The 22,279-nt window shown below is 40.8% G+C and overlaps 1 protein-coding gene across 1 annotated transcript; it reads left to right on the top strand.

Annotated features, from left to right (window-relative positions):
- The first annotated feature begins 924 nt into the window (after window positions 1-924).
- PARVG (parvin gamma) lies at window positions 925-21,617 on the top strand. The gene is made up of 13 exons (XM_066568452.1): window positions 925-1,028; window positions 5,849-5,950; window positions 6,450-6,514; window positions 9,312-9,414; window positions 10,360-10,500; window positions 10,895-11,010; window positions 11,885-11,940; window positions 12,835-12,857; window positions 14,797-14,858; window positions 14,970-15,038; window positions 15,888-15,989; window positions 19,476-19,548; window positions 21,511-21,617. Exons 2-13 carry the CDS (start codon window positions 5,872-5,874, stop codon window positions 21,588-21,590), a joined length of 969 nt encoding a protein of 322 aa, XP_066424549.1. The 5' UTR covers window positions 925-1,028; window positions 5,849-5,871; the 3' UTR covers window positions 21,591-21,617.
- The last annotated feature ends 662 nt before the right edge of the window (window positions 21,618-22,279 follow it).

Here is a 22,279-nt window from a genome sequence, read left to right as displayed (position 1 = left end):
TGGTTGCAAAACAAAATGTCCTTGTTAGAGGCTCCCTTCTTGAGATTAAGACTCAACAGAATTTCAGGAATGTTAAAAGGGATTGCTTATTACTGTAAAATCTAAGAGAAGGGGTAGGAAAATTCTAGGAACTATATAACCATGTATTAACAGTCATCTGCAAAGCTACAAAAACATGAAAAATGTATAAAAAGCAAAAAATCTTTAGGCATCATAGGCATGAAATCAAATGCAACTCATACAGGATTGACTACTGCTGTTCTACGTAAGTCTAGATATTGCATGCACTGGTCACTACATCAGGTTTTGGAGGAAAATAGGTGTGTTAATAAATGCAACTCACAGTTGGAGGATGTGTCCAGGGAAAGTGGTTTCTGTGGGGAGCTCTTGCTCTTTAATCACGGATGTGAAAGGGGAGGAAGAGCAGCAGCACTGCCTGCTGGAGATAACTCATATCTCACATCAGGGTTTTTGGCCCTGGTGTGGCTAACTTCCTCTCTAAGGATAAATAAATTAATTTTGTAGGTTTCTCCTTCTGCCAGGTAGGTAGAGTGGTGCTGTTCTGCTTTATGAAATACTTGAAGGAGCACGAAGAAAAGGTGTATTGGAACATGATCTTGTCTGCTTTTGTCTCATTTTTTATTATTTACAAAGCACAAGTGCTCTGTGAGTCACCCCAGAGGCAAATCAGCCCAGTCATGCTGGGCAGTGCCATCCAAGAACAATCATATCTTTTTAATACTTTCTGGTGCTTCAGGAGTTGCAGGGCTGTATGTTTCTGCACTTGTGTTCCTGTTTATTTCAGTCTCTGCAGCAGGGACCAGCACACACAATTAAGTTCCGGATGGGACCATGGTTTCGTTTTTAAGAGCCGAGCACTGCGGCACAACTTCTCCTTTGTGTGCTTTGTGCTACCCTGCATGGGAGACCTCCAAGCCTGGGCTCAGCCCTCACCCCCAGAAATTGCATCCTTACTGCTGGGACAAGGTCTTGGAAGAGCTTCTGGAGAGTTACTGAAGGAGAGAATAGTAAGTCTGGAAAATGAGGCTCCTTTGGTGCTTTCTTTTCATAATTAATGTTCTTAACTGGGAGATTTTCTGTGTCTGTGTGTATTGTTCTTACTAAGATAACATCTCTTCTGATACTTATACGCAAAGATGGCTCCTGAGAAGTCTGATACTACACAGGGAAGTGAAAATAAATTTTAAACTGGGCGCACAATGTGCATTTTTCCCCCCTCATTTATTTTTTAATTCTGGTTTCCCAAAGGTCGAAATATTACTATTAACATTCCCATTTGTTTTTTTTTCTCCTCCTTTGTGTGATCTACTTGTTTGAGCTAGGCAGAGTGGGACTTTTGTCTTTTGAAACAGGAAATGAAACAGGTGAAAGAGTTTGGTAGCATTGGAAAGTGCCTTGTGAATATTCTACAGCTGATTTGTAAGCCAGAGACCCCCATTTAGTGCTTTGTGTGGTGCTTTGGGGATGTCTGGGAGCCAGACCCTGTGAAGGCTCATGGAGGAAAAGTGAGCTCTGACCCAACTTGAATTAGTTTTTTATCAGTAGATGTGACATGGCAAGTTTGTGCAATAGCCTAACTCCTGACCTAAGAACAATTCTCTTCTTGGCAGCCACTGCAGGTGGCACATGAGAAATCAAACACCCCTTGGGTTTAAAGGAAAGCCTGTACATCCAGGGCATTCTCAGAGAATGAGCATTTCATTCAGAGAATGCAATTTCCTTTGAATAGTCCATAATTTACCATCTATTTTATTTAAAGATGCTGTAATGAAATGCCTGTACAGTCAGTGTTTGAGCAGTTGTCTCTTACAATGTATTCCAACTACTGATAAAAAAATTTGTGCATGAGGATGGGGGCTGGAAAACCAGGATGTCAGCCACAGCTCTGAGCAGAAAATTTAACTGATGAGAGGCAGGAGCTGGTTGCAGCAAATATGGAAATTTGTGTGTGAGAAACAACTCTTCTGACCTTTCCTGTTTTTCATTAAACAGTTCACCCAAGGAGGTGTCCCAACCCCAGCATGTTCCATTTTGTGTTGTTCCTGCAGTATGTTATTCTCCAAAAGGCTGTTGCCTGGGACTAGGCTTCACCAATATGCTGCATAGCCACATGAAGGGCTGCTTGTGAATGCTAATTATGAGTAATAAGCAGTGGGTCTATTAAATGCTGAAGAACTGCAGTTCTCAGGCTACGAAATGCCTGTGGGAAATCAATACTGATAAATGTGAGCTGAAATAAAATAAATGATGGGCTCTCATTGGTGTGTTGCTATGTAGGAATAAGATCTTGGAGATCCAATAGATAATTCCCAATGAAGGGTCAGCAGTGATGAAAAAAGCAAGCAGGACTTAGGAGGAGAGGAGCAGAGACCACTGTGCATGCTGCAGTGTACCCTTCTAAATCTGGGCAGGTCTGGTTCCTAGCACTTCCAAAAGGTTGTGATCATGCTGGAGGAAGCTCAGAAAAGAGCACTGAGGATGAGCAGCTGGTTTTCCAGGGAAGGGTAACTGTAGGCTGTCTTTGCTCAGTTTTAGAAAGAGATGGACGTGGAGGCTTTGGGCTTCTAGGGCAGGAGTGACATGGAGCATTAACACAGTGGTGTGGAAAATGTGGATCAGTTGGTCTTTGCCTGGTGCCTTCAGGAACAGCTGGTGGGTCAGAGCAAGCAACAGGAGATGGGGCTTCAGGTGATGTAGGGCCACACTGCACCTCCTCACTGCTGAGGGCTGAGAGAGACAGACACATGTTCAAGGGGTGAGCAGGGAGTTCATGGGGAGCAAATGTGTTGACAGCTCCTAGTGACCAGGCCCCCCAGCTTTGCTTTGGGAAGTCTGAACTGCAGACTGGTAAAGTGTTTTGGAGAAGTATCTCTATACCCTTGCACTGCTTATATATTTTGGGGTTCTGTTTTTTTTTTTTTTTTTTTTTCCTAAGGTACTGAAAGGGGGGGACTGGATACCAGGCAAGTTAATCTTACCCAGGGTAGCAATTTTAACTCTGATTGACACATAGGACTGAGGCCCTAGAGGGTATTATGCTACCTTATTGCAAATTCTGAATTTCAGGCCTTTCCTTACAGGTTTCCAAATTTTAGAGTGGCTTCTGATGTTCAGGTTTCTTGGCCAAAAAGATAGTTGAAGGAAGTAAAAGATACACAAATAGAATATTGCAAATATTGAATATTGAGTGAGAATAAGTTGTGGTTTACACAGGCCATTTCTGTTATAAGCTGGACTTCCCCAAGGCATCACAGCTGTCAGAAACCTAATTTAAAAATAAGTTGTCCTTTGGGTTGCTCTCTGTTAATTAACTTCTCTCAGTTAATTTCATCTGGGCAGTCTTATCTCACACAGCTCAGTTGTTCCTCAGGCACTACATCACTCAATTTCTCCTATCTTTTTCAATCAAGCACCTTTTTACAGATGGCATTCAGTTTTGCCGTCACCATAATGAAATGAATTCTCTTGTGACCCTTTCTCCTAGTGCCTTGCTGGCAATTTTGTACCAATTTGTTTTACCAGATTGATGTGCAAAAGCATCCAATTACTATTTTCTACTCATATTCTGTCAGCTTTGGCAAATCTTTGTTAAAACACATGTTCATAACATACTGACTGGCCTTTGTAAGAAAAATGTGAAAGCCTTCAGAGCAGCACTGTGCTCTTTTGTGTATAAAGCTATTGAGCAGAGGAAGGTCACTTTGGAGATGTTCTGTGCCACAGCATTTTCAGCAGGTGCCTTGCTCTGAGTGGTGGAAGCACCTCACTTCAGGCACCTGCAGCACCAGCCAGGTGCCTGAAGTGCACTTTAGAAAGTTTCTTTTCCTAAAACTAGGATTAACTACTCATTTAAATGCTCTGGGTTGTTTTTTAAAAGTCCCATTTCCACTCATTTCACAGGAGGAGTTAGGAAACAGGGCTCTCAATGTGGGCACCATGGGTAGGGAGTGGAAGAACTCTCCTGCAGGAACCTCTGGAGCATCTTATTTTCTGTTAAAAAAAACCACAAAACCAGTCAGCATCCCCTCTCCCTCTCCTACAGTGGCCCAGCAGTAAAAGTCTGGTCATGACAACTGCTCTGCTCTGACTTCCAAAGATTTTTGGACTGTTGGGAAGGATGAGTTCTCTTACTCATGCTAGAACTATAGTCTGCTCTAAGTGTCCAGAGCCCTCATCCTCCTGTAATTTCTTTCACCTCTGCAGGCCACAGTACAGTTGCAGTTTGTAATTCTGATTTCTGGCACTTAAATCAGTGTGCATTTCGTTTATGAAGAACCATTTTGCTTCTTGCATGTCTGGAAGGCTGGGCCCAGAGAGCAGTGGGAAATGGAGTAAAATCCAGATGGTGACCAGTCCCAAGGAGTCCCCAGGGCTCAGCTCTGGGGCCAGTTTAATGTCTTTATTGATGATCTGGACAAGGCAATCAAGGCCTCACTCGGTCAGTTCATGGACAGCACCCAGCTGGGTGGGAGTGTGGATCTGCTGGAGGGCAGGAAGGCTCTGCAGAGGCATCTGGACAGGCTGGATCCATGGGCCCAGGCCAGTGCTCTGAGATTCCACAAGGCCAAGGGCCCGGTCCTGCCTTGGGTCACACCAACCCCCTGTAGCTCCAGGCTGGGGCAGAGGGGCTGGAAAGCTGGGAAAGGCCCTGGGGGTGCTGGGGACAGCGGCTGGACAGGAGCCAGGTGTGCCCAGGGGGGCAGGAGGCCAATGGCACCTGGGCTGTGCCAGCCATGGTGTGGCAGCAGGGCCAGGGCGGTGACTGTCCCCTGGGCTGGCACTGCTGGGGCCACTCCTCAGATCCTGGGGCACTTCTGGGAACCTCAGGACAGGAAATGGACATTGAGGGGCTGGAGCGTGTCCACAGAAGGGAACGGAGCTGGGGAAGGGGCTGGAGCAGCAGGAGGGGCTGAGAGAGCTGGGGGGGCTCAGCCTGGAGAAAAGGAGGCTCAGGGGGGCTCTTCTGGCTCTGCACAACTCCCTGACAGGAGGGGGCAGCCGGGGGGGGATTGGGCTCTGCTCCCAGGGAACAAATGATGGGATGAGAAGAAATGGCCTCAAGCTGTGCCAGGGCAGGGTCAGGTTGGACATGAGGGAAAATTTTTGCACTGAAAGGGTTCTCAGGCATTGGAAGGGGCTGCCCAGGGAAGTGTTGGAGTCACCATCCCTGGAAAGATACAAAAGCAATGCAGATGTGGCACTTGGGAACACGGTTTAGTGGTGGATGAACAGTTGGGACTCAATGTTCTCAGAAGTTTTTTTCCAATTTAACTGAGTCTATGACTCTATACTAGAATTTGTAAAAGAGACTATTCAGATGTCAATAGCTGTCCTCGTCTCCCCACATCTGTACCAGCTGTTCCAATAAAGGAAGCTGCTTATATTTAGTAACTTGTCTCAGTAATATAACTACTGGGTTCTTGATTTAATACTCCTTAAGTACTGATAATTTTTATATTTTCTAGCATTCATGGTATTTCATATCCATGAATACCTAGGGAAGCTTTTTTTTCACTTCAGCTGAAATAGGATTTTACTTATCTAATACAGGGAAAATACAATTAGATGTGATTAAAACAAGTTTTAGTTCAGGTCTTCAGGTCTTTTTTTCCTATGTTTTGATGATTAACACAAAATAATGAAAATTGTTTTTAACTTCTTTTTCTTTGCACACATTTAAATATATTTTCAGATTTTTTTAAAAGCAGCTAGTGATGAAATAGTAACTGATAAAAAAACCCCCTTCAGTTTGTTTGTTTTCTTAGCACTAATTTGGATCTTTATGTCCCTTTACTGATGTTCCCTTCCCCCCAATGTTTTTTACCAGTTTACCAGGAGTGATTAAAGATAATGGATCCAGACTTTTTAAATGCATTTACACAGCCTTCTACACCTGATCAATTCCTAACTGCAGATGTCATTGCTAAAGGTATGTGCTTTATGAACCAGGACAGAAAAAATGCCAAAGAATCACCTGAAGGTCCAAACAGAAAATGTGCTGCGCAAATGAATTCTATATTTTTCAGCAGTGATCCCATGGCTGTATCAAAAATGAGTAAGCCCTGTGTGTGTCATTTGGCTGCTGACTCTTTGGGGGCAGATCATGAAGAATCAAAACAAAGTCCAGCTGGTCCTTTAACGGAAATTTAAGTTTCACACATATCTGACCAAGTGTGTTTTCCTCTTTCTAGAATTGTCCATCTAGATCTTACTCATTTGAAGTACACTGAAGCATAATTTCCAACAGCAAGTTTAGTAGTCTGCTATACCAGTTTTTTGCTCATAAGGAATTAGCTAAAATGAAAAATAAATGCTTCTACATCAGGCAATCAGCAATATTGGGAATATCAAACTGATAGCAGATTTAGCTGCACTTGCTTTAGTCATATCTGATAACTGTGATGGATCTTGTTTGCTTCCTTCCACAGGCGAGAAGAGAAAACTCATAAAACCAACCTCAAGCAACAACCCCAAACTGGAAGAATTGAAACTGGTACCACTTCTTTTACTGCATTGTTTAACCCTCACCGCGAGTTGTGTTAAAGCAAACAAAGAACCTGGTTCTTTAACCTCTTTCAGCCCTGTAAATTGCCCAGCCCTCTGACCATAGTCCCCAGTCTCTACAGATGGGAATGAACTCTGCTTTTGGCATTTGGGCTTCACACAAAGGAAGCCAAACTTTTGTTCCAGGACAGCATCAGGGTGGCTGAGGCCATACAGAATCAAGCTTCCAATGCAGTGAGCACTGCTGGGTGTGGAGTGCAGATACAAACCTGAGTGGCTTCTGATGTGACACCTCTCCTAACCTGGGCTGTGTTCGTGAGCCACACCAGAAGCACCCAGTTGCTCTTTCATTGTGATGGTAATGTAGCAGCTACAAGAATCCAGGGATTCTTGGAAATCTTGGCATCTCAAGCAGAAATGTCAGCATTTGCTGTGACTAAAAAGAGATATGGTGCAGGTTTGCTGCACTGATCCCATGGTAACTTTTAGGAGTGCTCTACTGATTTGCAGCAGCCTTCACTAGCAGCTGGCTCAGCTGGCAAGGTTAGCAAAGAGCAGAGGGGGATGGGATGAAGAGTATGCAAATTACCAGGAATTCAGGATGAAAGCTTTCAGGTCCTTCTATGGTGCATTACCTTCTTGAGGTAACTGTGAAGGATGAGTCCTATTCCACAGGCAAGTACTTTATTTCCATCTAATTTTGAAAGTCTCCCCAGTGAGTTCAATCACTGTTTCAATTTCTCTAATGACACAGTCCACATAATAAAACTTCCTGGAAGAAAAATGGCATGTGTCTTATGCACTCCTTGCATTATAGAGGTGCTGAAATTGTTATAAATATTATGAAAAGCAGCTTAAGATATGTGCTGTTGTTTGCATTTTGTAGCATTTATAAACATGTAGGTAGGTGTGTTTCTATATTAGGTATTCATGCACATTTGATCAAAAATTTTTGATTTTGTGTCAGGTTTTCATGATGTTGTTATACCAAAGGGAAAGCCTGAAAAGTGGTGCTGCAAAATCAATTATGTTGTCTACAGAAAGACTGGATTTTTTATTTTGAGATTACCGAAAATTAAGAGTTTTCCTCAGTTATGAAAATTTCTGTGAACTTCAGTGCTTAATCCATTTCCTGTCAGAGATTCCTGAAATGATGTTCATCACTGTCTAATGTCTTTTATTTGGGTGATGAGGAGGTGGAAATTGTGTCCTGAGGGAGACAAAGTCCTCTAGGTTTCCATCAGTGCCCCTTGATTGCCTTCCTAATCTAAAGATTTGATGGCTTCTCTAGAGAAACATTTGGGATGGAGACAGGGACAGGGAGGAATCTTCTAGGGAAGAACAAGGGAAGCAAAGAAACTCACTGGGGAGAGACACTTTCACTGCATTTTCATTTTGAAGTGGCTTTGGAGAAGTGAGAAATATGAAATGGCTTCCTGTAGTTGCTATAAATATCCAGCTGCATGTAAAATAGAAGATGGTTAAATTTGGAAGCCAGCAGCAAACTTCACAAAGTATTCCTTTTCTCCTTTCCCTGTTTGCTCATTTGTAGACAGGAGGATCTGCTCTGCAGCTGAGTGGGGCCCCCACAACTGGGCAGAAAGCAGAACTGTGTGAGCTGCAGGATGGGAGAGCAAAGGAGGGATGCCATAGGGCTGCTCAGCAGTGCTTGCTGCTTTTCTGACTTCCCTCTGGCTGGACTCTTGTGTTCAGGGTTCTGCTCTACCCCTCACACCTCCGAAGAGTCACAAAGCATCAGCTGAAGAGCACAGCTTTCTGCTCTTGTTATTTTTTAGCTGAGGATGCCTTTTACTGTTTGACAGCTTCCCAGTTCAGGCTTTTTTATTTCTTGTGCAGTTTCAAGCTTCTCAGAGACTTTTCAAACTGTTCTTACATTTTTGTTAATGTTGGCAAGCTTACAGGAATCTGGTACGAATTTTCTCCTCTGTTTACAGCAAGTGAGAAGGATATAATCCACTCCAGACACTCACTCATAACAATCACAGCAATAAAAGCAATACCCTTCCCTCTTACAAGAGGGATGCTCATGTTGGCAGCCAGCTGGGGCTACTGCTTTTCTGTTCTGCTTCACCAGGTCATATTCCTTTTCCCTCAACACATGTGAATAAAACACATGCTTGGAGAAGCACCGAGGAACTGCTTTGTTCTTCCATCTAGAAGCACATGTGGTTCCTCTCCTTTTGTAGCCAGACCTTGGCTTCCTGAGCAGCTTCCCCTTTGCAAAGGCAGGAAGGATATTGAAAGGCCAGTGGGAGGACTACCACGTAAGAAAGTTCCAAGGAGGTATTTGGGGATTGAGTGGTACAACATTGCAGAAAGAAAAAGAAAACAAAATCAGGGGATGAGAGGAAGGAGTGCTAATAGTGTGGATGAGTACAAGAAACTACCCACAGAATGAGCCAAGATTTTTTTCTTACAAACTTCTGCCTGGCAATTGAATTTGTGTGAATTCTGTGATGTGGGATGCAGTCAGGGGATGGGAAGTATACTGTGCAGCTTTTTCCCTGGTGGAAGCGGGTAGAGTGTCTCTTTCTCGAGCTGTATAGCATAATTCCTCAGACTGTAAGTAGCAAGATGTCTGTCTCACTTGATTATTAGGAAAAACTAACCCTTTAGAAAACAACCAAAAAGCACAAAGGAAGTGGAGATTGAAAGCAAACCAAGATCTGAGATAAGGGACTGAAGAGAGAGGTGAAACAGAATATAGCACTGAGTGCTGTGCTGTCTGAACAACAGGATTATAATTGCTTTGTTTTCCCCTGCAGTTCTTGACTGAGTGGATCAACAGAACTCTGAAAGAGGAACACATAGTAGTTAAAAGTCTGGAAGAAGACCTGTATGATGGGCTGGTACTTCATCATCTCCTGGGTGAGCTGGTCCTTTGAGTTTAGCTCTTGCAGACATCTCATGGAGGAGCTTTCCAATCAGAGAATAAACCTCAGGAATCACAGGGGGACCTGTCATCACTTCTCACTGCACTGAGGGCCAGCTGTGATAATCACAATTCTGAACAAATTCCCACTATTGTTTCACATGGTTATTTTACTTCTAAGAAATTCTTAATACCTGCTAGTTGACATAATGAAAAGGTTAACTATGAAGTGTGAAATTCAGCACTTCTGAAATGAAGGAGGAACACAAACCAGGAGCATAAACCAGGGACACAAAGGTGGCTTGTGGTGCTACCAAAAACATTGGATGGAATCAGCACTGCAATATATGTTTTCCTGCATAAAAAAAAAAAAAAAAAAAAAAAAAAAAAAAAAAAAAAAGCTGGGTCCAAAGAACTGTTCTGGTTCTGGAACTGGTAAAATCTAAGAGTTTTTTGGCACTATGTGGTGCTTGTATAAAGATGTGGCCTCCTAGAGCAGTCTGTTACCTATTTCTCCATCTCTCCTGTCCCTACTACATTTTTCTTTCCCTTTTTACTCTCCTTGGGGTAGTCTTTTAAATCTATTTCCTTTCCACCAGGGCTGAGAGCAGCAGCATGAGCAGGACTGGCTGATTTTTCATAGTTTACTTGCCTGAGCAATGAACTTCTATATATGAATTGATATCGATTTTGTACATTATCTACAGAAAAGATTCACTCCTTGGATTTCTGTAGAAGAAATGAAAAAAGCTAGGGCTGGGGGATGATGCTACAAGGAGTGACTTGAGTCCTCTCCCTTTTGCAGAGCTCTTAAATGATACTGAACATTAAAAACAAGAGTTTGTGTGCTCCACTGTCATTTTATGTTTCTAATTATTTTCTTTTTCCCTACAATGATGTTAAAATACATTCTTCTTCTTCCTATGGATCCTCTGTAAAAGAAAACTTAGGATCTCTCAAGCTGGATGTTGAGAAGATTGCATTAACAGAAAAAAAACAGCGAAAGAAACTCTCAGTGATTCTGGAAATCGTGGCCAAGTGTTTGCAACTGGAAGAAAGTCAGCTGAAATGGAGTGTGGAATGTAGGTGCAGAAGTGAAATCGAAGAAAAATTATTCATCACAGGCTTCTTGTGCTATAAGGCTGCTGTGAGGCAATGTGCTGCCAGAACAGTAATTAAACAACCTGTTTTCAATTACTAGTTGAATCAAAAGTGAGACAGAAATATCTGACCTGCCTGGGTCTGCCTCCTCTAAGTGTGCGGCTTGTGAATCACTTGAGAACCCTCAGCATCCCTGTATATCTCACTTTTAAGCTGTGCTATTGCTAAATTTTGATATTATACAAACTGCAATCTGGTGTCCCACTGGTGTTATGGCTCTCCATGACTTTGGGGTTCTCTGCACAGGGAGAATTCATGATGTTGGAGGGAAGTTCACATGTTTTGCACACTGAGCATTGTTTTCTTCCTTTATAGCTATCTTAGCAAAGGACTTACTGAGCACACTGCATCTTCTTGTTGCAATAGCAAAGCACTTTGAACCCACCCTGGCTCTGCCTCCAAATGTTCAAGTGGAGACAATCACCATCGAGGTATTTGTAGTTTCAGTATTTGTTACAGTAGATCCTAGAGTCCCTTCACAAGGCTAACCTGCTTAGAATTAGAAGAAATGTGTGTGCAGCTGTGAAAGAGATACTCGTATTTTCTGTGAACCACACCTTTCAATTTCTGAGTTTGTTGGATTAGATTGAGTATTCAGTTTGGATACTCTGTCTTTAAAAGGGGAAAAGCACTATGCTGTTTTTCTTCCTCAGCCAAACAAGGGAATGGTCGAAACTGAAAGCAGATGTTGACCTCTGTAAAGAAGAAAATGAAGAAATTCTAGTGTTACTGTCTCTAAATATTTTAAAACAGAAGATTGTATTCATAAATCATTAAGTATTTTTGATGCTGAATATTTCTTTCTTTAGGTGATGGGAATTTTACTCCCTTTCTGTTAGGGTAACATTTTGGTATTTTTCTCTACAAGCAGATATCTACATGTCTTCTCCTCTATTTTGTTTCTTAAAGTCTGTTCCGAGACTGTAGGAGATGATTTATTTATTTTATTATTATATTTTATAATATGTATTTATTTTATATTTATTTACAATAAATATATTTAAATATTTATAATTGCAAAAATTACACCACCAGTGTATGTAAACACAATGTTTTTCACTGCATGAAAGGGAGGAGCAGCAAACACCAAGGACTTCCTCTGATGAGGAAGTAAGAGATTTCCTGTTTGAGACTGAAGAGAGCAGAAGGAAGCAGAAATCTCTCAAAGTATCTGTACTAATTGTACTGGAGTTATTGACTGAGTACCCTCTGATAATCATTTAAGGCAGCAAACAGGTCATGAAAGCTTGTTTACGGAATATTTTTGTGTGACAAACCCAACACTGTTTACTGTCCTTTCAACAGGTCACCTCTGTAGGATTAAAGACATCAAATGCGGTGGAATATATCACAGAAAACAAGTAAGTGGGGACATATCTGTTTTTTACACTGTCAATCAGAAAAGAAACATTGTGGGTGTGTTCCCCCTTGCAAAAAGTAGCTGGGATGATGATGAAAAAGGTGTAAGCCCAGGCAGGTAAATGCATGTGAGCTGTTTCTCTGATTTCTTCTCTTTTTTTTATTCCCCTCTTCCCATTTGGCATTATGGTGCAATACCTTTATTTATTCTATATATATAAAACAATATGTATGATTATTCCTTAAACTTAGCATTTGTTATTGCCAGGGAATTTCATAGCAAATATAGTAATAACATTTCAGTACTGTAAATTTACCTGTGCCAGACTAAACTGGAAATTTTCTAAAGCCACAAAGGTTTAAACCTACTTTAAATTTGTTGCTGTTTTTTTTTCATAAATAAGGAGAAAGGAGGCTGTTATTTTCTTATTTTACTGTGAAAGAAATGTTTTAGCTTGTGTGAGGTATTTAGTGTGTGAGGTATTGCCATTATTAAAGGAGTTTAGTAGGATACCATTTATATACCAAAAAAACATGCACATCATTCTAAGAACTATAAACAGATTTTCCTACTGTCATTTTTTATATGCCAAAACATCTTCAAGATCTAATATCATGAGCAGCTTTTTGGAAGAGGATATTGAGTATTGTGCTTGTAAAATAAATGTTCATTGATGTGTGGGCCAGTTAAAATCTCATATGTTTCCAAGACCCTACACAGATATAGTAGATACAATCTACTTAAAAATGTCTGTTGGAAAGTCACTCTGAAATAAAGTTAATGCCACTTTGAACTCTATCTCCTGCTTTACAGGATAGCAGATAAGCAAAGCTTATGAACAAGATCAGCTCTGCTGAATCAATTTTCTAATTCTTGCTTTTTATTGCACTTCCAGAGAGAATATAGAAGCACAGTCAAGTAAGTGCTGGCATTGCCAAGTTCAGTGTTTTGTTATGTACTTTTATACACCATGTCCTGATCCATTTTTACCCCATGATAAAATCAGTATGCTCCCACTAAAGTTAATGGAGATTCATGGATTTTTTCCTCGTGTTTTTCTCCAAATGTCTTCTGTTACTGCCTGCTCATACCAACAGAATACAGCTTGGAAAATGGGTGGTCACTTTGCCTGTGGGCTACAGGCAACAGATGGGAGGGGAGACAGGGCATGAAAGTGGGTTGATGACCCAAAAAAGAAACCTGGCTGGAGGCAAAATGCCAGCTTGGATTTGTGCATGGACCATGTTCACTGTTGGAACTATTTATAAAGGTTTCAGAACTGTGTTTCTCATTGCTACCAGGTTTTGTACTTTCCTTCCCACAGTTTGCAAATGAGATTTTGAAATCCACTGGTACTGCGTCGTGGATGGCAGCTCAGTCAAACATCCCCAGAGCTTTTACCCTTAGGGATTTTGAGGTCTGGGAAACACTTGAGGTGAAAAATGTCCCCGTGGGCAAAGTCTCCAGAAGGTCTGGGCACATGCTCCAAATTCAGTGTGAGCTGCTCTTCCCTGATGCAAAGCAGCACACTGCACCCCTAGAGAACCAAGGGAACGGTTTGAATTCTCTTCTGTGTCCTTTATTTTGGCATTTTCATCCTTTGCAGAGGTGCAAATGATATAATTTAATATCTGTTTATCACTTATTCCACTGAGTGTTCTATAGTGTGGGCTGAAATTGTGAAAAAAACTCCAACTCTCACCCCCTGCCCCAAGCAAAAAAAAAAAGGAAAATAAAACTAGAAAAAAAAAAAAAAGGAAGAAAAAACCCCAACCATAATTAGGTGTTTCTTGTCGTGGGCTGATTCTGCTGGGAAGAGAAATCTGCAATTCACTCTTCAAGATGCTCTCTATTTTTGACAGAGCTTTCTTAGCAAAGAGAGAAATCCCAAAGTGTGGCTCCAGAAGAGGGCTCTCTCTGATTTGTTTGATGGATTCACCTATTCCCTGGCATTGCTCCTGCAGCAACCCGCAGAACAGAGAAACCAGAGGAATCCCTTTCACCAAGGAGGCTGCTCTGTCACTATCTTTTGGGAGGAATTTCCCTTAAGCAAAGCTACCTCTGCTTTCCTGTGCTGTAGAAGCTGGTTCTCCATTTAACTGAGCTGCCAGAGTGCCTCTCCTTGCTTGGGGAGTGTCAAGTATTTTGCTCATGCTTGAACCAGAGCCAGGTTGTGGCTGGGTGAGGAGATGGATCCTGCTTTTGCTGCACCAGGGCAGAAAGGGGAGGTGAAGGTGGGACTTGGATGGATTTCATTTCCTTGGAAGTTTTAGACTACTGCTAGTTCTCTGGCACAGCTCTGCTGGCACCAGCTCTTCACCCACTTTAAACTGGGTGGCAGAACTGGCCATTTTTGAGGTCTCTTTTCAGAGGAAGGGCAGAGTCTCCGTATCTTGTTTGTGGTTTTTTGAAGGAAGGAGGATTGGTATTTTTCTCCAAATTTGGTGTAACTGACATTTCTGTTTGAGGAGAGCAGTAAAACACACAGCTCTTCTGCTCCCTGCATTTTATCCCAGAAGTTCAGGGTAAAAACAACACTTAAGTGAAAAGAAATAAACCATAGTATTGTGAAACTTAGCCAGTGTTCAGACTGGTGGCAGCACAAACTGAGAACCTCTGCAGGAGAAAATTACAGAACTGAATGAAGTAAATTGTTTTCTCTGATGTGGTCAGGCTGAAGGGAAGCCTGTCATCCTGTCCTCTGATAAATATAAAAGCAGCATCTTTGTCTGCCTCCCTGCTACTCTTTTCCTCCTTGGATTGTAAGTTGCAAATACCTTTCTCCTTCTGTAGCCACATCAAAGCTCTGATCTCTCAGTTATTAAAAATGAAACCAATTAATGTTGTTTTGATACAGAAGATGATGCCTTTGATGAATTATTTAGCTGTGATCCAGATAAACTGGATGCTGTAAAAAAGGTAATTTACTTTTTTAATAGACATCAAAATCTGTTAGGCTGAGCTTAAATACTAGAAAAGTCTAGAAAAGTTATTTTTTCCTTTCCCCCTTTCTTCCCTTTATTTCTTTAGGCACTTTTGGAATTTGTTGACCAGCATGTTGGAAAATTAGGAATAAATGTGAAAGACATCGAATCTCAGGTAGCGTGCTCCTAGCTGCATGGTACCCATGTTTTGTCAGCCGCTTGGGTGTTCCCTCTCACCATTAGGAATTCTCCTTTTTATTACAGTAAATTTGAAATTTGGCAACATTATGATTTCCAGGTTTAAGTAAAGATACCCAGCTTTGGTCTCTGAAGTTTCTGAAGCTAATAATTAATGCAAAAATACAGCCTTTGTATTGAATGCTGTCTTTTGTAATGCTACAGGGAGTAATTTTCAGAGTCTGCCCAGCTCCTAAGGGTGCTCTCTTTGTCAGGATGGAAATAAAAGTCTCCAGAACATTAAAATGGAAATCAAGTTGATTCTTGTATTTAGTGATTGTTGATGTTGCATTTGCTTCATGGTATGAAGGCCTTATTTTCATCACATTTCAAAGTCTCATCCTTGACTGTAGAGCTTCTTTAGAGTATGAAATTGCAAGAGAATTTGGGCTGAGCACCCTGGGCTCTGGTGAAAAGAGCACTCAGGTGCTCTTCTGAATTTTTCCAGTGGGCAACTGTAAGAAAAGAAGTTTTTCAAGTGTTTTGTCATACCTAACTAGGCACAATTTTCTATTATTTATAGATATGCATTTGTGCTCATCTGAAGTGTTTTCCTATTTGGAGTTGTTTGTTTTAATAGCTGTCCTTTTACAAGGTTGTATTTTCACAAATATGAATTTGGGAGCCTTACGTAATTAAATATGAAATTCACTGTGGAAGAGGTTGAGGGAGCTGGGTCATTAGACTGTCTGCTTGCCTGAGTAACATTTAAATTCCTTTATTGCTAGAATGGCATTTACTGGAATAGCTTACTAAAGGCAATAATTTTCAGGTAATTCTTATCTAGTTTTCAGATGGGGTTATCTTACTTCTCCTAATTGGACAACTAGAGGGTTACTTTCTGAATTTAAGGAATTTCTTCCTGACTCCGGCCAGCACCATGGAAATGGTAGGTTGTTCTGTAATTATGTAGAGCTTGAGCCATAAAACTGTGTGTTTTGCCTCTTGCTTGCACTGCTGCTGCTGTGTGTGAACTTCCATGCCCACAGTGTTTGCAGGAGGGGGGTTTGGGGCAGTGCCAACACAGGCACTCAGTGCTGTCAAAATATCTCAGAACAGGTCGGTGTCCTCTTCAAAATTAGCTTCTCATGGGAGGCAAACACATGTTACTTGCACTTGTTTGGCATTGGCCATGCTTCTGCAGCCTTCTGGTGAAATCCAGGGCTCTGTGTGCTGGAAAATGGGTGTGTTGTCTTCTACCAGTCTATGCTGCAAACAGGATTTGAAGAGGATGACACATCTTGCAGAGCAGAAATGGATCCCTGTAAGTTCCTTTATGTTGCCCTAAAAATATACCTTAATCAAGACATGGCCAGAACATTTTGAAGGTCCCTTCTGTGTTTGGGTAACTCTTGAGAGTTTACATCCTTTCCTCCCCCAAGGCTGGGGGCTGTAACATACTCAGCCAGACCTGCTTGGCATCTCTTTCCACCTCTACCAGGCAGATTTCATCTGTGCTTTAAAAGTAAAAGCTGTCACCAGCCAGAAGGAAGTGTGTGCTGGGCTGCCTCCTCCACAGGTCTGGAATGTTGATATATTTTGAGATATTTGAGGTATTTTCAGATTGTCTCTGGTGTGGGTAGGCTTTTATTCACTTGGGTCTCTGAGTAGCTCTGAAAATCTTGAAACTGTAGCTATTTTTTCTGTTTTGTGCTCAAATCTCTGGAAGTGAAATGTGTCAGATCTTTTTTGCTTGAGAGCTGCCAGAGAAGAAAATCTCTCCTCTGGCATGGTTTGCATTACGGCTTCCCTGCACAGATGAAGCTTTCATCTTTTCCCCAACCCTGGCACAGTTAATGCCCCTGGGCAATATTTATTTGTAACAAAAATTCTCAGAGGTCCTATATTAACGAATAAATATTCCCATGGAGCTTTTCATCAGAAAGTTTAAAAGCACAATTGTTTGACACCTAGGTTCAAATGTTGTCAAAATTTTATTGCTGTCAGTTGGTAACTGTTCAAAGTATTAGGAAAAAAAGTGGGTTTTTTGTTTTTTGTTTTATGGTTTTTTTTAAATCCAAGAACAGGGAAAATATATTTTGAAGCATCTAATCATACATAATCAAAACATTTCCTTAGAGTTGTTTTTCTTCCCTTTCTCTTCCATTTAGTTTTCAAAATTGTTTGGTCTGTTCCCATTGACTTGGACAGAAATTTTTAACATTTCCATTAGCTTTATTCAGAGGAAGTCACGGAATATTTTCTTATTTAAAAATTCATAAATAACCATTTTCCTTTTGGTTCAGCCCTATTCTAGCCTCACAGATGTCTTTCTGGAAATGAGATAGCCCTGGTACAATTCTGGTACAAATCAAAGCTCAGACTTTCTAGTTCCTACCCTGCCCATCACTGGCATCAGAGAAGAATAGAATGGGGTTGGGTACTGCTTCAGTACAATAATTTCATTTTAGCAAAGTTACTCCTAAGGACTGGACTTGCTGTTGAACAGTTTGCCGAAGTGGTATTTCCAATTTGTTTCTCCTCTGATGCTCATTACAAAATGAAAAGTGGGATGACAACTAAAAATATCGATCAGCCATAGTCCAGCTGTCATTTGTACACAAAACGTGTCGTCAATTCTCCTGTGCTTTCTAACTCCCTGTTATTTTAGACATTAATTGGTGCAGTAAAGTATAAAGACATAGCCTCTGCTGAGATTTAAAAGATCTCATTTGTTGTTGGAATGGTGACAACCACATGCACTGTTGGGATCAGTGTGGTGCATCCACCTTACATTTCCTTGTAACCAAAACAATTTCATGACAGAAATTTAGGAGATGATCAATTTTGAGGTGCAAGAAGCTAACACTGCACATGGGCAGGTTTGCAGCAAGTTTTTTTTGGGTCTTTATTGCTAAAAAAGGCATTTACAAGTAACTTTAAAGCAGCTCTGGGTGCTCATGAATGTAGAAAGGTGTGTGTTTTCTGAGACAAAGAATACAATCACAAAATAGTTCAGGCTGAAACTAGGGGTGATATCTGCACAGTCATGAGATGAAGATTATGATGATGATGGAGGGCTCGTGTGCTTGTCAAAACTGTGTGAATTTGGTTCTTTTGCCAAAACAGGCCCAGAGCTGAAACACCCCAGATGTCCTGGCTGCTGTCCAGTTGTAAATTCTAGAAAACTGTCCAGCTCTTTTGAGTCAGAAAGCACAGCTGGAAAAAGCACCTTATTTTCATGGCTTCCCTTTCTTGGGGAATTACTGTTATTTCTGTCTGAAGATGCTTTTTGAAATGCACATGTTGCCATTCCTTGAAAATCCCTGATGTATTACAGAAAGAGAAATGTGCCCTTTTTGCCTGTGCTGGTTCACTAAGGAAACATTTGATTTATTCATTCCAATTAGCAAATTGTGTAGAACTGCATGGTCTTAAGCTCTCCTGTCTGCTGACTATCAGAGGAAGGAAACAAACCTGAATCCAAACAGGCAGCCTCAGTTACTTGTAAACCAGAGAACCAGGTGAAACATAAATCTGTTGCTTCACTTCAGAGCACAGGGGTTTTGCCTGGCTTGTGCAGGGGGGACTCCTGTGCTTATTGTCACAACATAACAAGGAACAACAGCTTCCCAAAGGATAAATTGCCCAGACTGCCCAGTAGCTCAGGGAAGGCAGGAAGAGACAATCTGAAGTTCATCCAGGTCTTGTTACTCCTTTAGAGGAAGGGAATTTGCTAATTACCAGCCAAGTACACAACTACTCTTAAGCTGTTAGAAGGTGATATTACTTTAAAAAAATTGATTACAACTACTGCTTATGTGTATGATGCTGCTTTTATGTGGGGAAGGGAAAGAAAAAAGCAGTAAGGAAAAATGAGAAAAAACTCCTCACCTTCATTCATAGACGTGGGCTTAATTTCTCATGAGTGTTATTAAGGATATAATCACTACTATAAATGTGAATAGACATTTTAGAAGTACAGCAGAAACTTGTAGCTAACAATCATACCTGATCTTTGCAATTCTGAAGGAAATATAGAGAACTTTTCCCTTTTCATTTTTTCCAAGTGTGGTAAGCATATGAGCATTGCTTAAAAATACCCAGAAATATACTGCATGCATCCATTAGATCCAGTTAGGAATCTAGCCTGTTCTCCCCACTAACACAAGTCTTTTACATGCAAGGTCTATTTTTAAATAAATGGATTCTTCTGCCCACCTCATGGGATATGTTTTGCTGGAGATGGATTTTACATCTAATTTTATATGATAATTGATAAAAATTCTGAAGAGCACTTCATCAAAACTAAGGAGAGGAATACAAATACATATTTATGAATCAGTTCTTCAGCTACTAGAGAAATACTTTTAAAACCTTTTTTTGGTTAGAAAATATTGTCAGCTATATTAATATATCTCTCTCTCTCCAACAGCTCCACAATGTTAACCTGGCACTGGAGTTGCTAGCAGAGGGAAGCCTTCTGAATTTTCCTGTGAACTCTGAAGGTGAGTCATGACATGCAAACTTACCAGGAATAGAACTGCTAACATCCCAGCTTAGCAAAAGTTCAGGTAATTGCAGGAAGCAGGTTCTGGAAATGACACTGGCACATTCCTTACATGGCTGCCCTACAGCTCCAAAAGACCTTTTTTAAAAAATCATTATTTCTATACTAAAAAAGTTGGGTTGTTATAAGTTTAGTAACTTTACACTAAACTTAAACGGTTTAGTAATTCAGTATTTGTTAAATTTTAAACCAGTGACAGCTCCTAGGGAAATTACAGCAGCTGAGCTGGAGGCAAAGCTGTTTTCCTGCCTCATAAAAACTTTCAGTGCATTAAAAGCAAGCTTGTTTCTGTGGGAAGATACCTTGAAGAATTTCTCTGGAAAATCAGAAACACTGATCACTCTATTCAAACTCAGAAAAGTGGTGGGTCAGTCTCCTGAATATGAAAGTCACAGTTTTTTAGTGGCTGTTATGCTTGATTAAGACTTGGGAGCTGGATCTTGATCTCCTTCATTCAAGTGAATGCTTCCATCACTGAATCAATGTACATGCATGCTCCTCTTTCTTTCTCCACCACAAAAACAAGCAGACAAGCTACATTTGGATGAGTCCAGTTTTCCAATTAAAATACTCCACAGAAAAATTTGGTGACAGCTCTTGATGGGAGGAGGGATGTGGTTAATTAATGGGTGGTGCTGTGGTTGCGAAGTCTGACCTCTTGCAGGGCACATAATCTCTGCATTCCTCTACAAGCTTGTTGCTGAAAAAGAAAGTAAAATCTTTATTAAAAATAGCAAATAGTATTCCAGTTCTAGCTCCCTGTTAGTTATTTGTGAGTGGGTGCATGTGTTGGGTACATAACACATGGTATCATGGAGGGGGAAAGAGGATTTAGGGCTTCCTTTGTTTTTCCTTTTGTTTTCTCTTCCCACTACTGCTTTGGTGATGTCAGCAGTTTGCATGCTGGGCATTCACAAACTGTGGGCTTTTTGCTGTGCTGCACAGAGCTAGGAGCCTGGAAAGCTACAGAGCTTTTATTTATGTTAACATTAACAGAGTAATGGGTGTGCGCTCAAGTCTCCATGCTGAGATCCACCTTTTGTGTGAAAATAAATAAATCTTTTTCTTCCTCCCCTTTGGCTTTCCTTCCTCCCCTATGGCTGTTCTGCACTGCCTCAAACACAGAGCTGATCAGTATAAGAAATACTGGTGCCAGCATCCTCAAGTCCTTTACCTTCACTGTGGAAATCCTCAGCTAGTGAGTGAATTTAATACTATTTAGGAGTCATTGCTAGAGCTACACTATTTAGACTCTAAAAGGATCTAATTTTACTAGTGTTTCTTTGTTGGTCTTTCTCCCAGTGATTTACAGTACCATAAGAAGAACAGAAACCCCTCTGAATCCATTATCCTCTTCCACTGAGATTTTAAAATAAAAGAGCAGTTTATATAGCCAAGAAGAAAGAAGCTGAAAACTAAACGAAAAAAAAACTTCCAAACAATAGAAACAAAACAAAACCAAAAATCCAATAAAAAACAAAGCATCAAATGGCAGCAAAACATGATGGAATTACTACAACAAAAAATAAAGTGTCAACAAAAAAAGTGTACAACAAAAAAAGAATGATTCCTGACACAGAATAATCATAAAACCCTCAAGATATAAAGCCCTATTAAATTATCTACTCTGCTCTTTGCTAGTGAATTTCTTGCTCTGCATTATTTGCTCTTATTTGTCTTCCAGCAGCAGAAATCCCTTTTCATCATGTTAATTTAATACATTATTAGTTTCTACCTCTGTAGTTCCTATTTTGCTTCCTGTTGCAATTCAGTTTTCCAAGTTCACATTATAAATGGGGAAATGTGGGAGACTGTCTTTGGCAGGTGCAGTCTCATCCTGTTCCAGGGATTGCTAATACTTCCCATCTGGTTTTGTTGTCTCTGGTTTGTGTATCCACAGATATTGTGAACGGAGATCTGAAGGCTATAATGCGAATTCTGTATTGCTTGTATTCCAAATACAGAACCAAAGAAGCATGAAGAACAAGGCCAAGAGCTTGAGCTGCCCTTTCTTTGGTGGTTTTTTTTGGTTTTTTTTTTTTTTGGTTTTTTTTTTTTTTTGTTTTTTTTTTTTTTGTTGTTGTTGTTTTGTCCCTTGCAGACCATGGTATGGTTTTTGGATTCCCAGCTCTGTTTACAACTGCTTCTGGGCATGCACTGGTATTTGACACTTGCTGTGTTAACACTGTATAGCAAATATGTTGTTCATGCAAGATTTCACATACACAGCCTGAGCAACTGTAAATGTATTTCCACAGCTGGTGTTATTCTAGGGCTGTAGCTCTTATTCCAGATCCTGCCTTCTGTATTCTCTGAGCCCCCCCTGTGCTGCAAAGAAATTAAATGTGTGTTTTTTCTGGGCCCTGTATTCTTTGCTCCTGAAGGTGACTTTGAAAGTTGTTGCATCCTCCCCATTTTCCTGCTTCGGGGAGTCATTTGGAAAACTAGAGATGAGAAAGACCCACCAGAGTGGGAGGGCTGAGACACACCTCAAGTTCAAAACCTGCTTTAGAGAGGTGGCCAGTGCTGTCAGACAAGAAGATATGAATGGGATGCCAAATGAATAGATAGCAAAAATGAAATGTGAGCTTAGCAAGTGTTTTATAAACGTTTCAGTGCTCATTTGCTTCAATATGGAAAAGGCACTCAGCACAATATGCTGGTGTGAA

This window comes from Molothrus aeneus, chromosome 32 (assembly GCF_037042795.1).
Source record: "Molothrus aeneus isolate 106 chromosome 32, BPBGC_Maene_1.0, whole genome shotgun sequence".
In the NCBI taxonomy this organism is placed as follows: Eukaryota; Metazoa; Chordata; class Aves; order Passeriformes; family Icteridae; genus Molothrus; species Molothrus aeneus.
The sequence above is the reverse complement of the archived record's forward strand: the minus strand, read 5'-3'. Positions and strand labels throughout refer to the sequence as shown.

Coding starts and splice junctions, on each gene's coding strand:
- PARVG (XM_066568452.1), top strand. CDS start 5,872: ATGGATCCAGACTTTTTAAATGCATTTACACAGCCTTCTACACCTGAT. Junction 10,501..10,894: donor GCTGAAATGGAGTGTGGAAT/GTAGGTGCAGAA, acceptor CTTCCTTTATAG/CTATCTTAGCAAAGGACTTA. Junction 14,859..14,969: donor AACTGGATGCTGTAAAAAAG/GTAATTTACTTT, acceptor TTATTTCTTTAG/GCACTTTTGGAATTTGTTGA.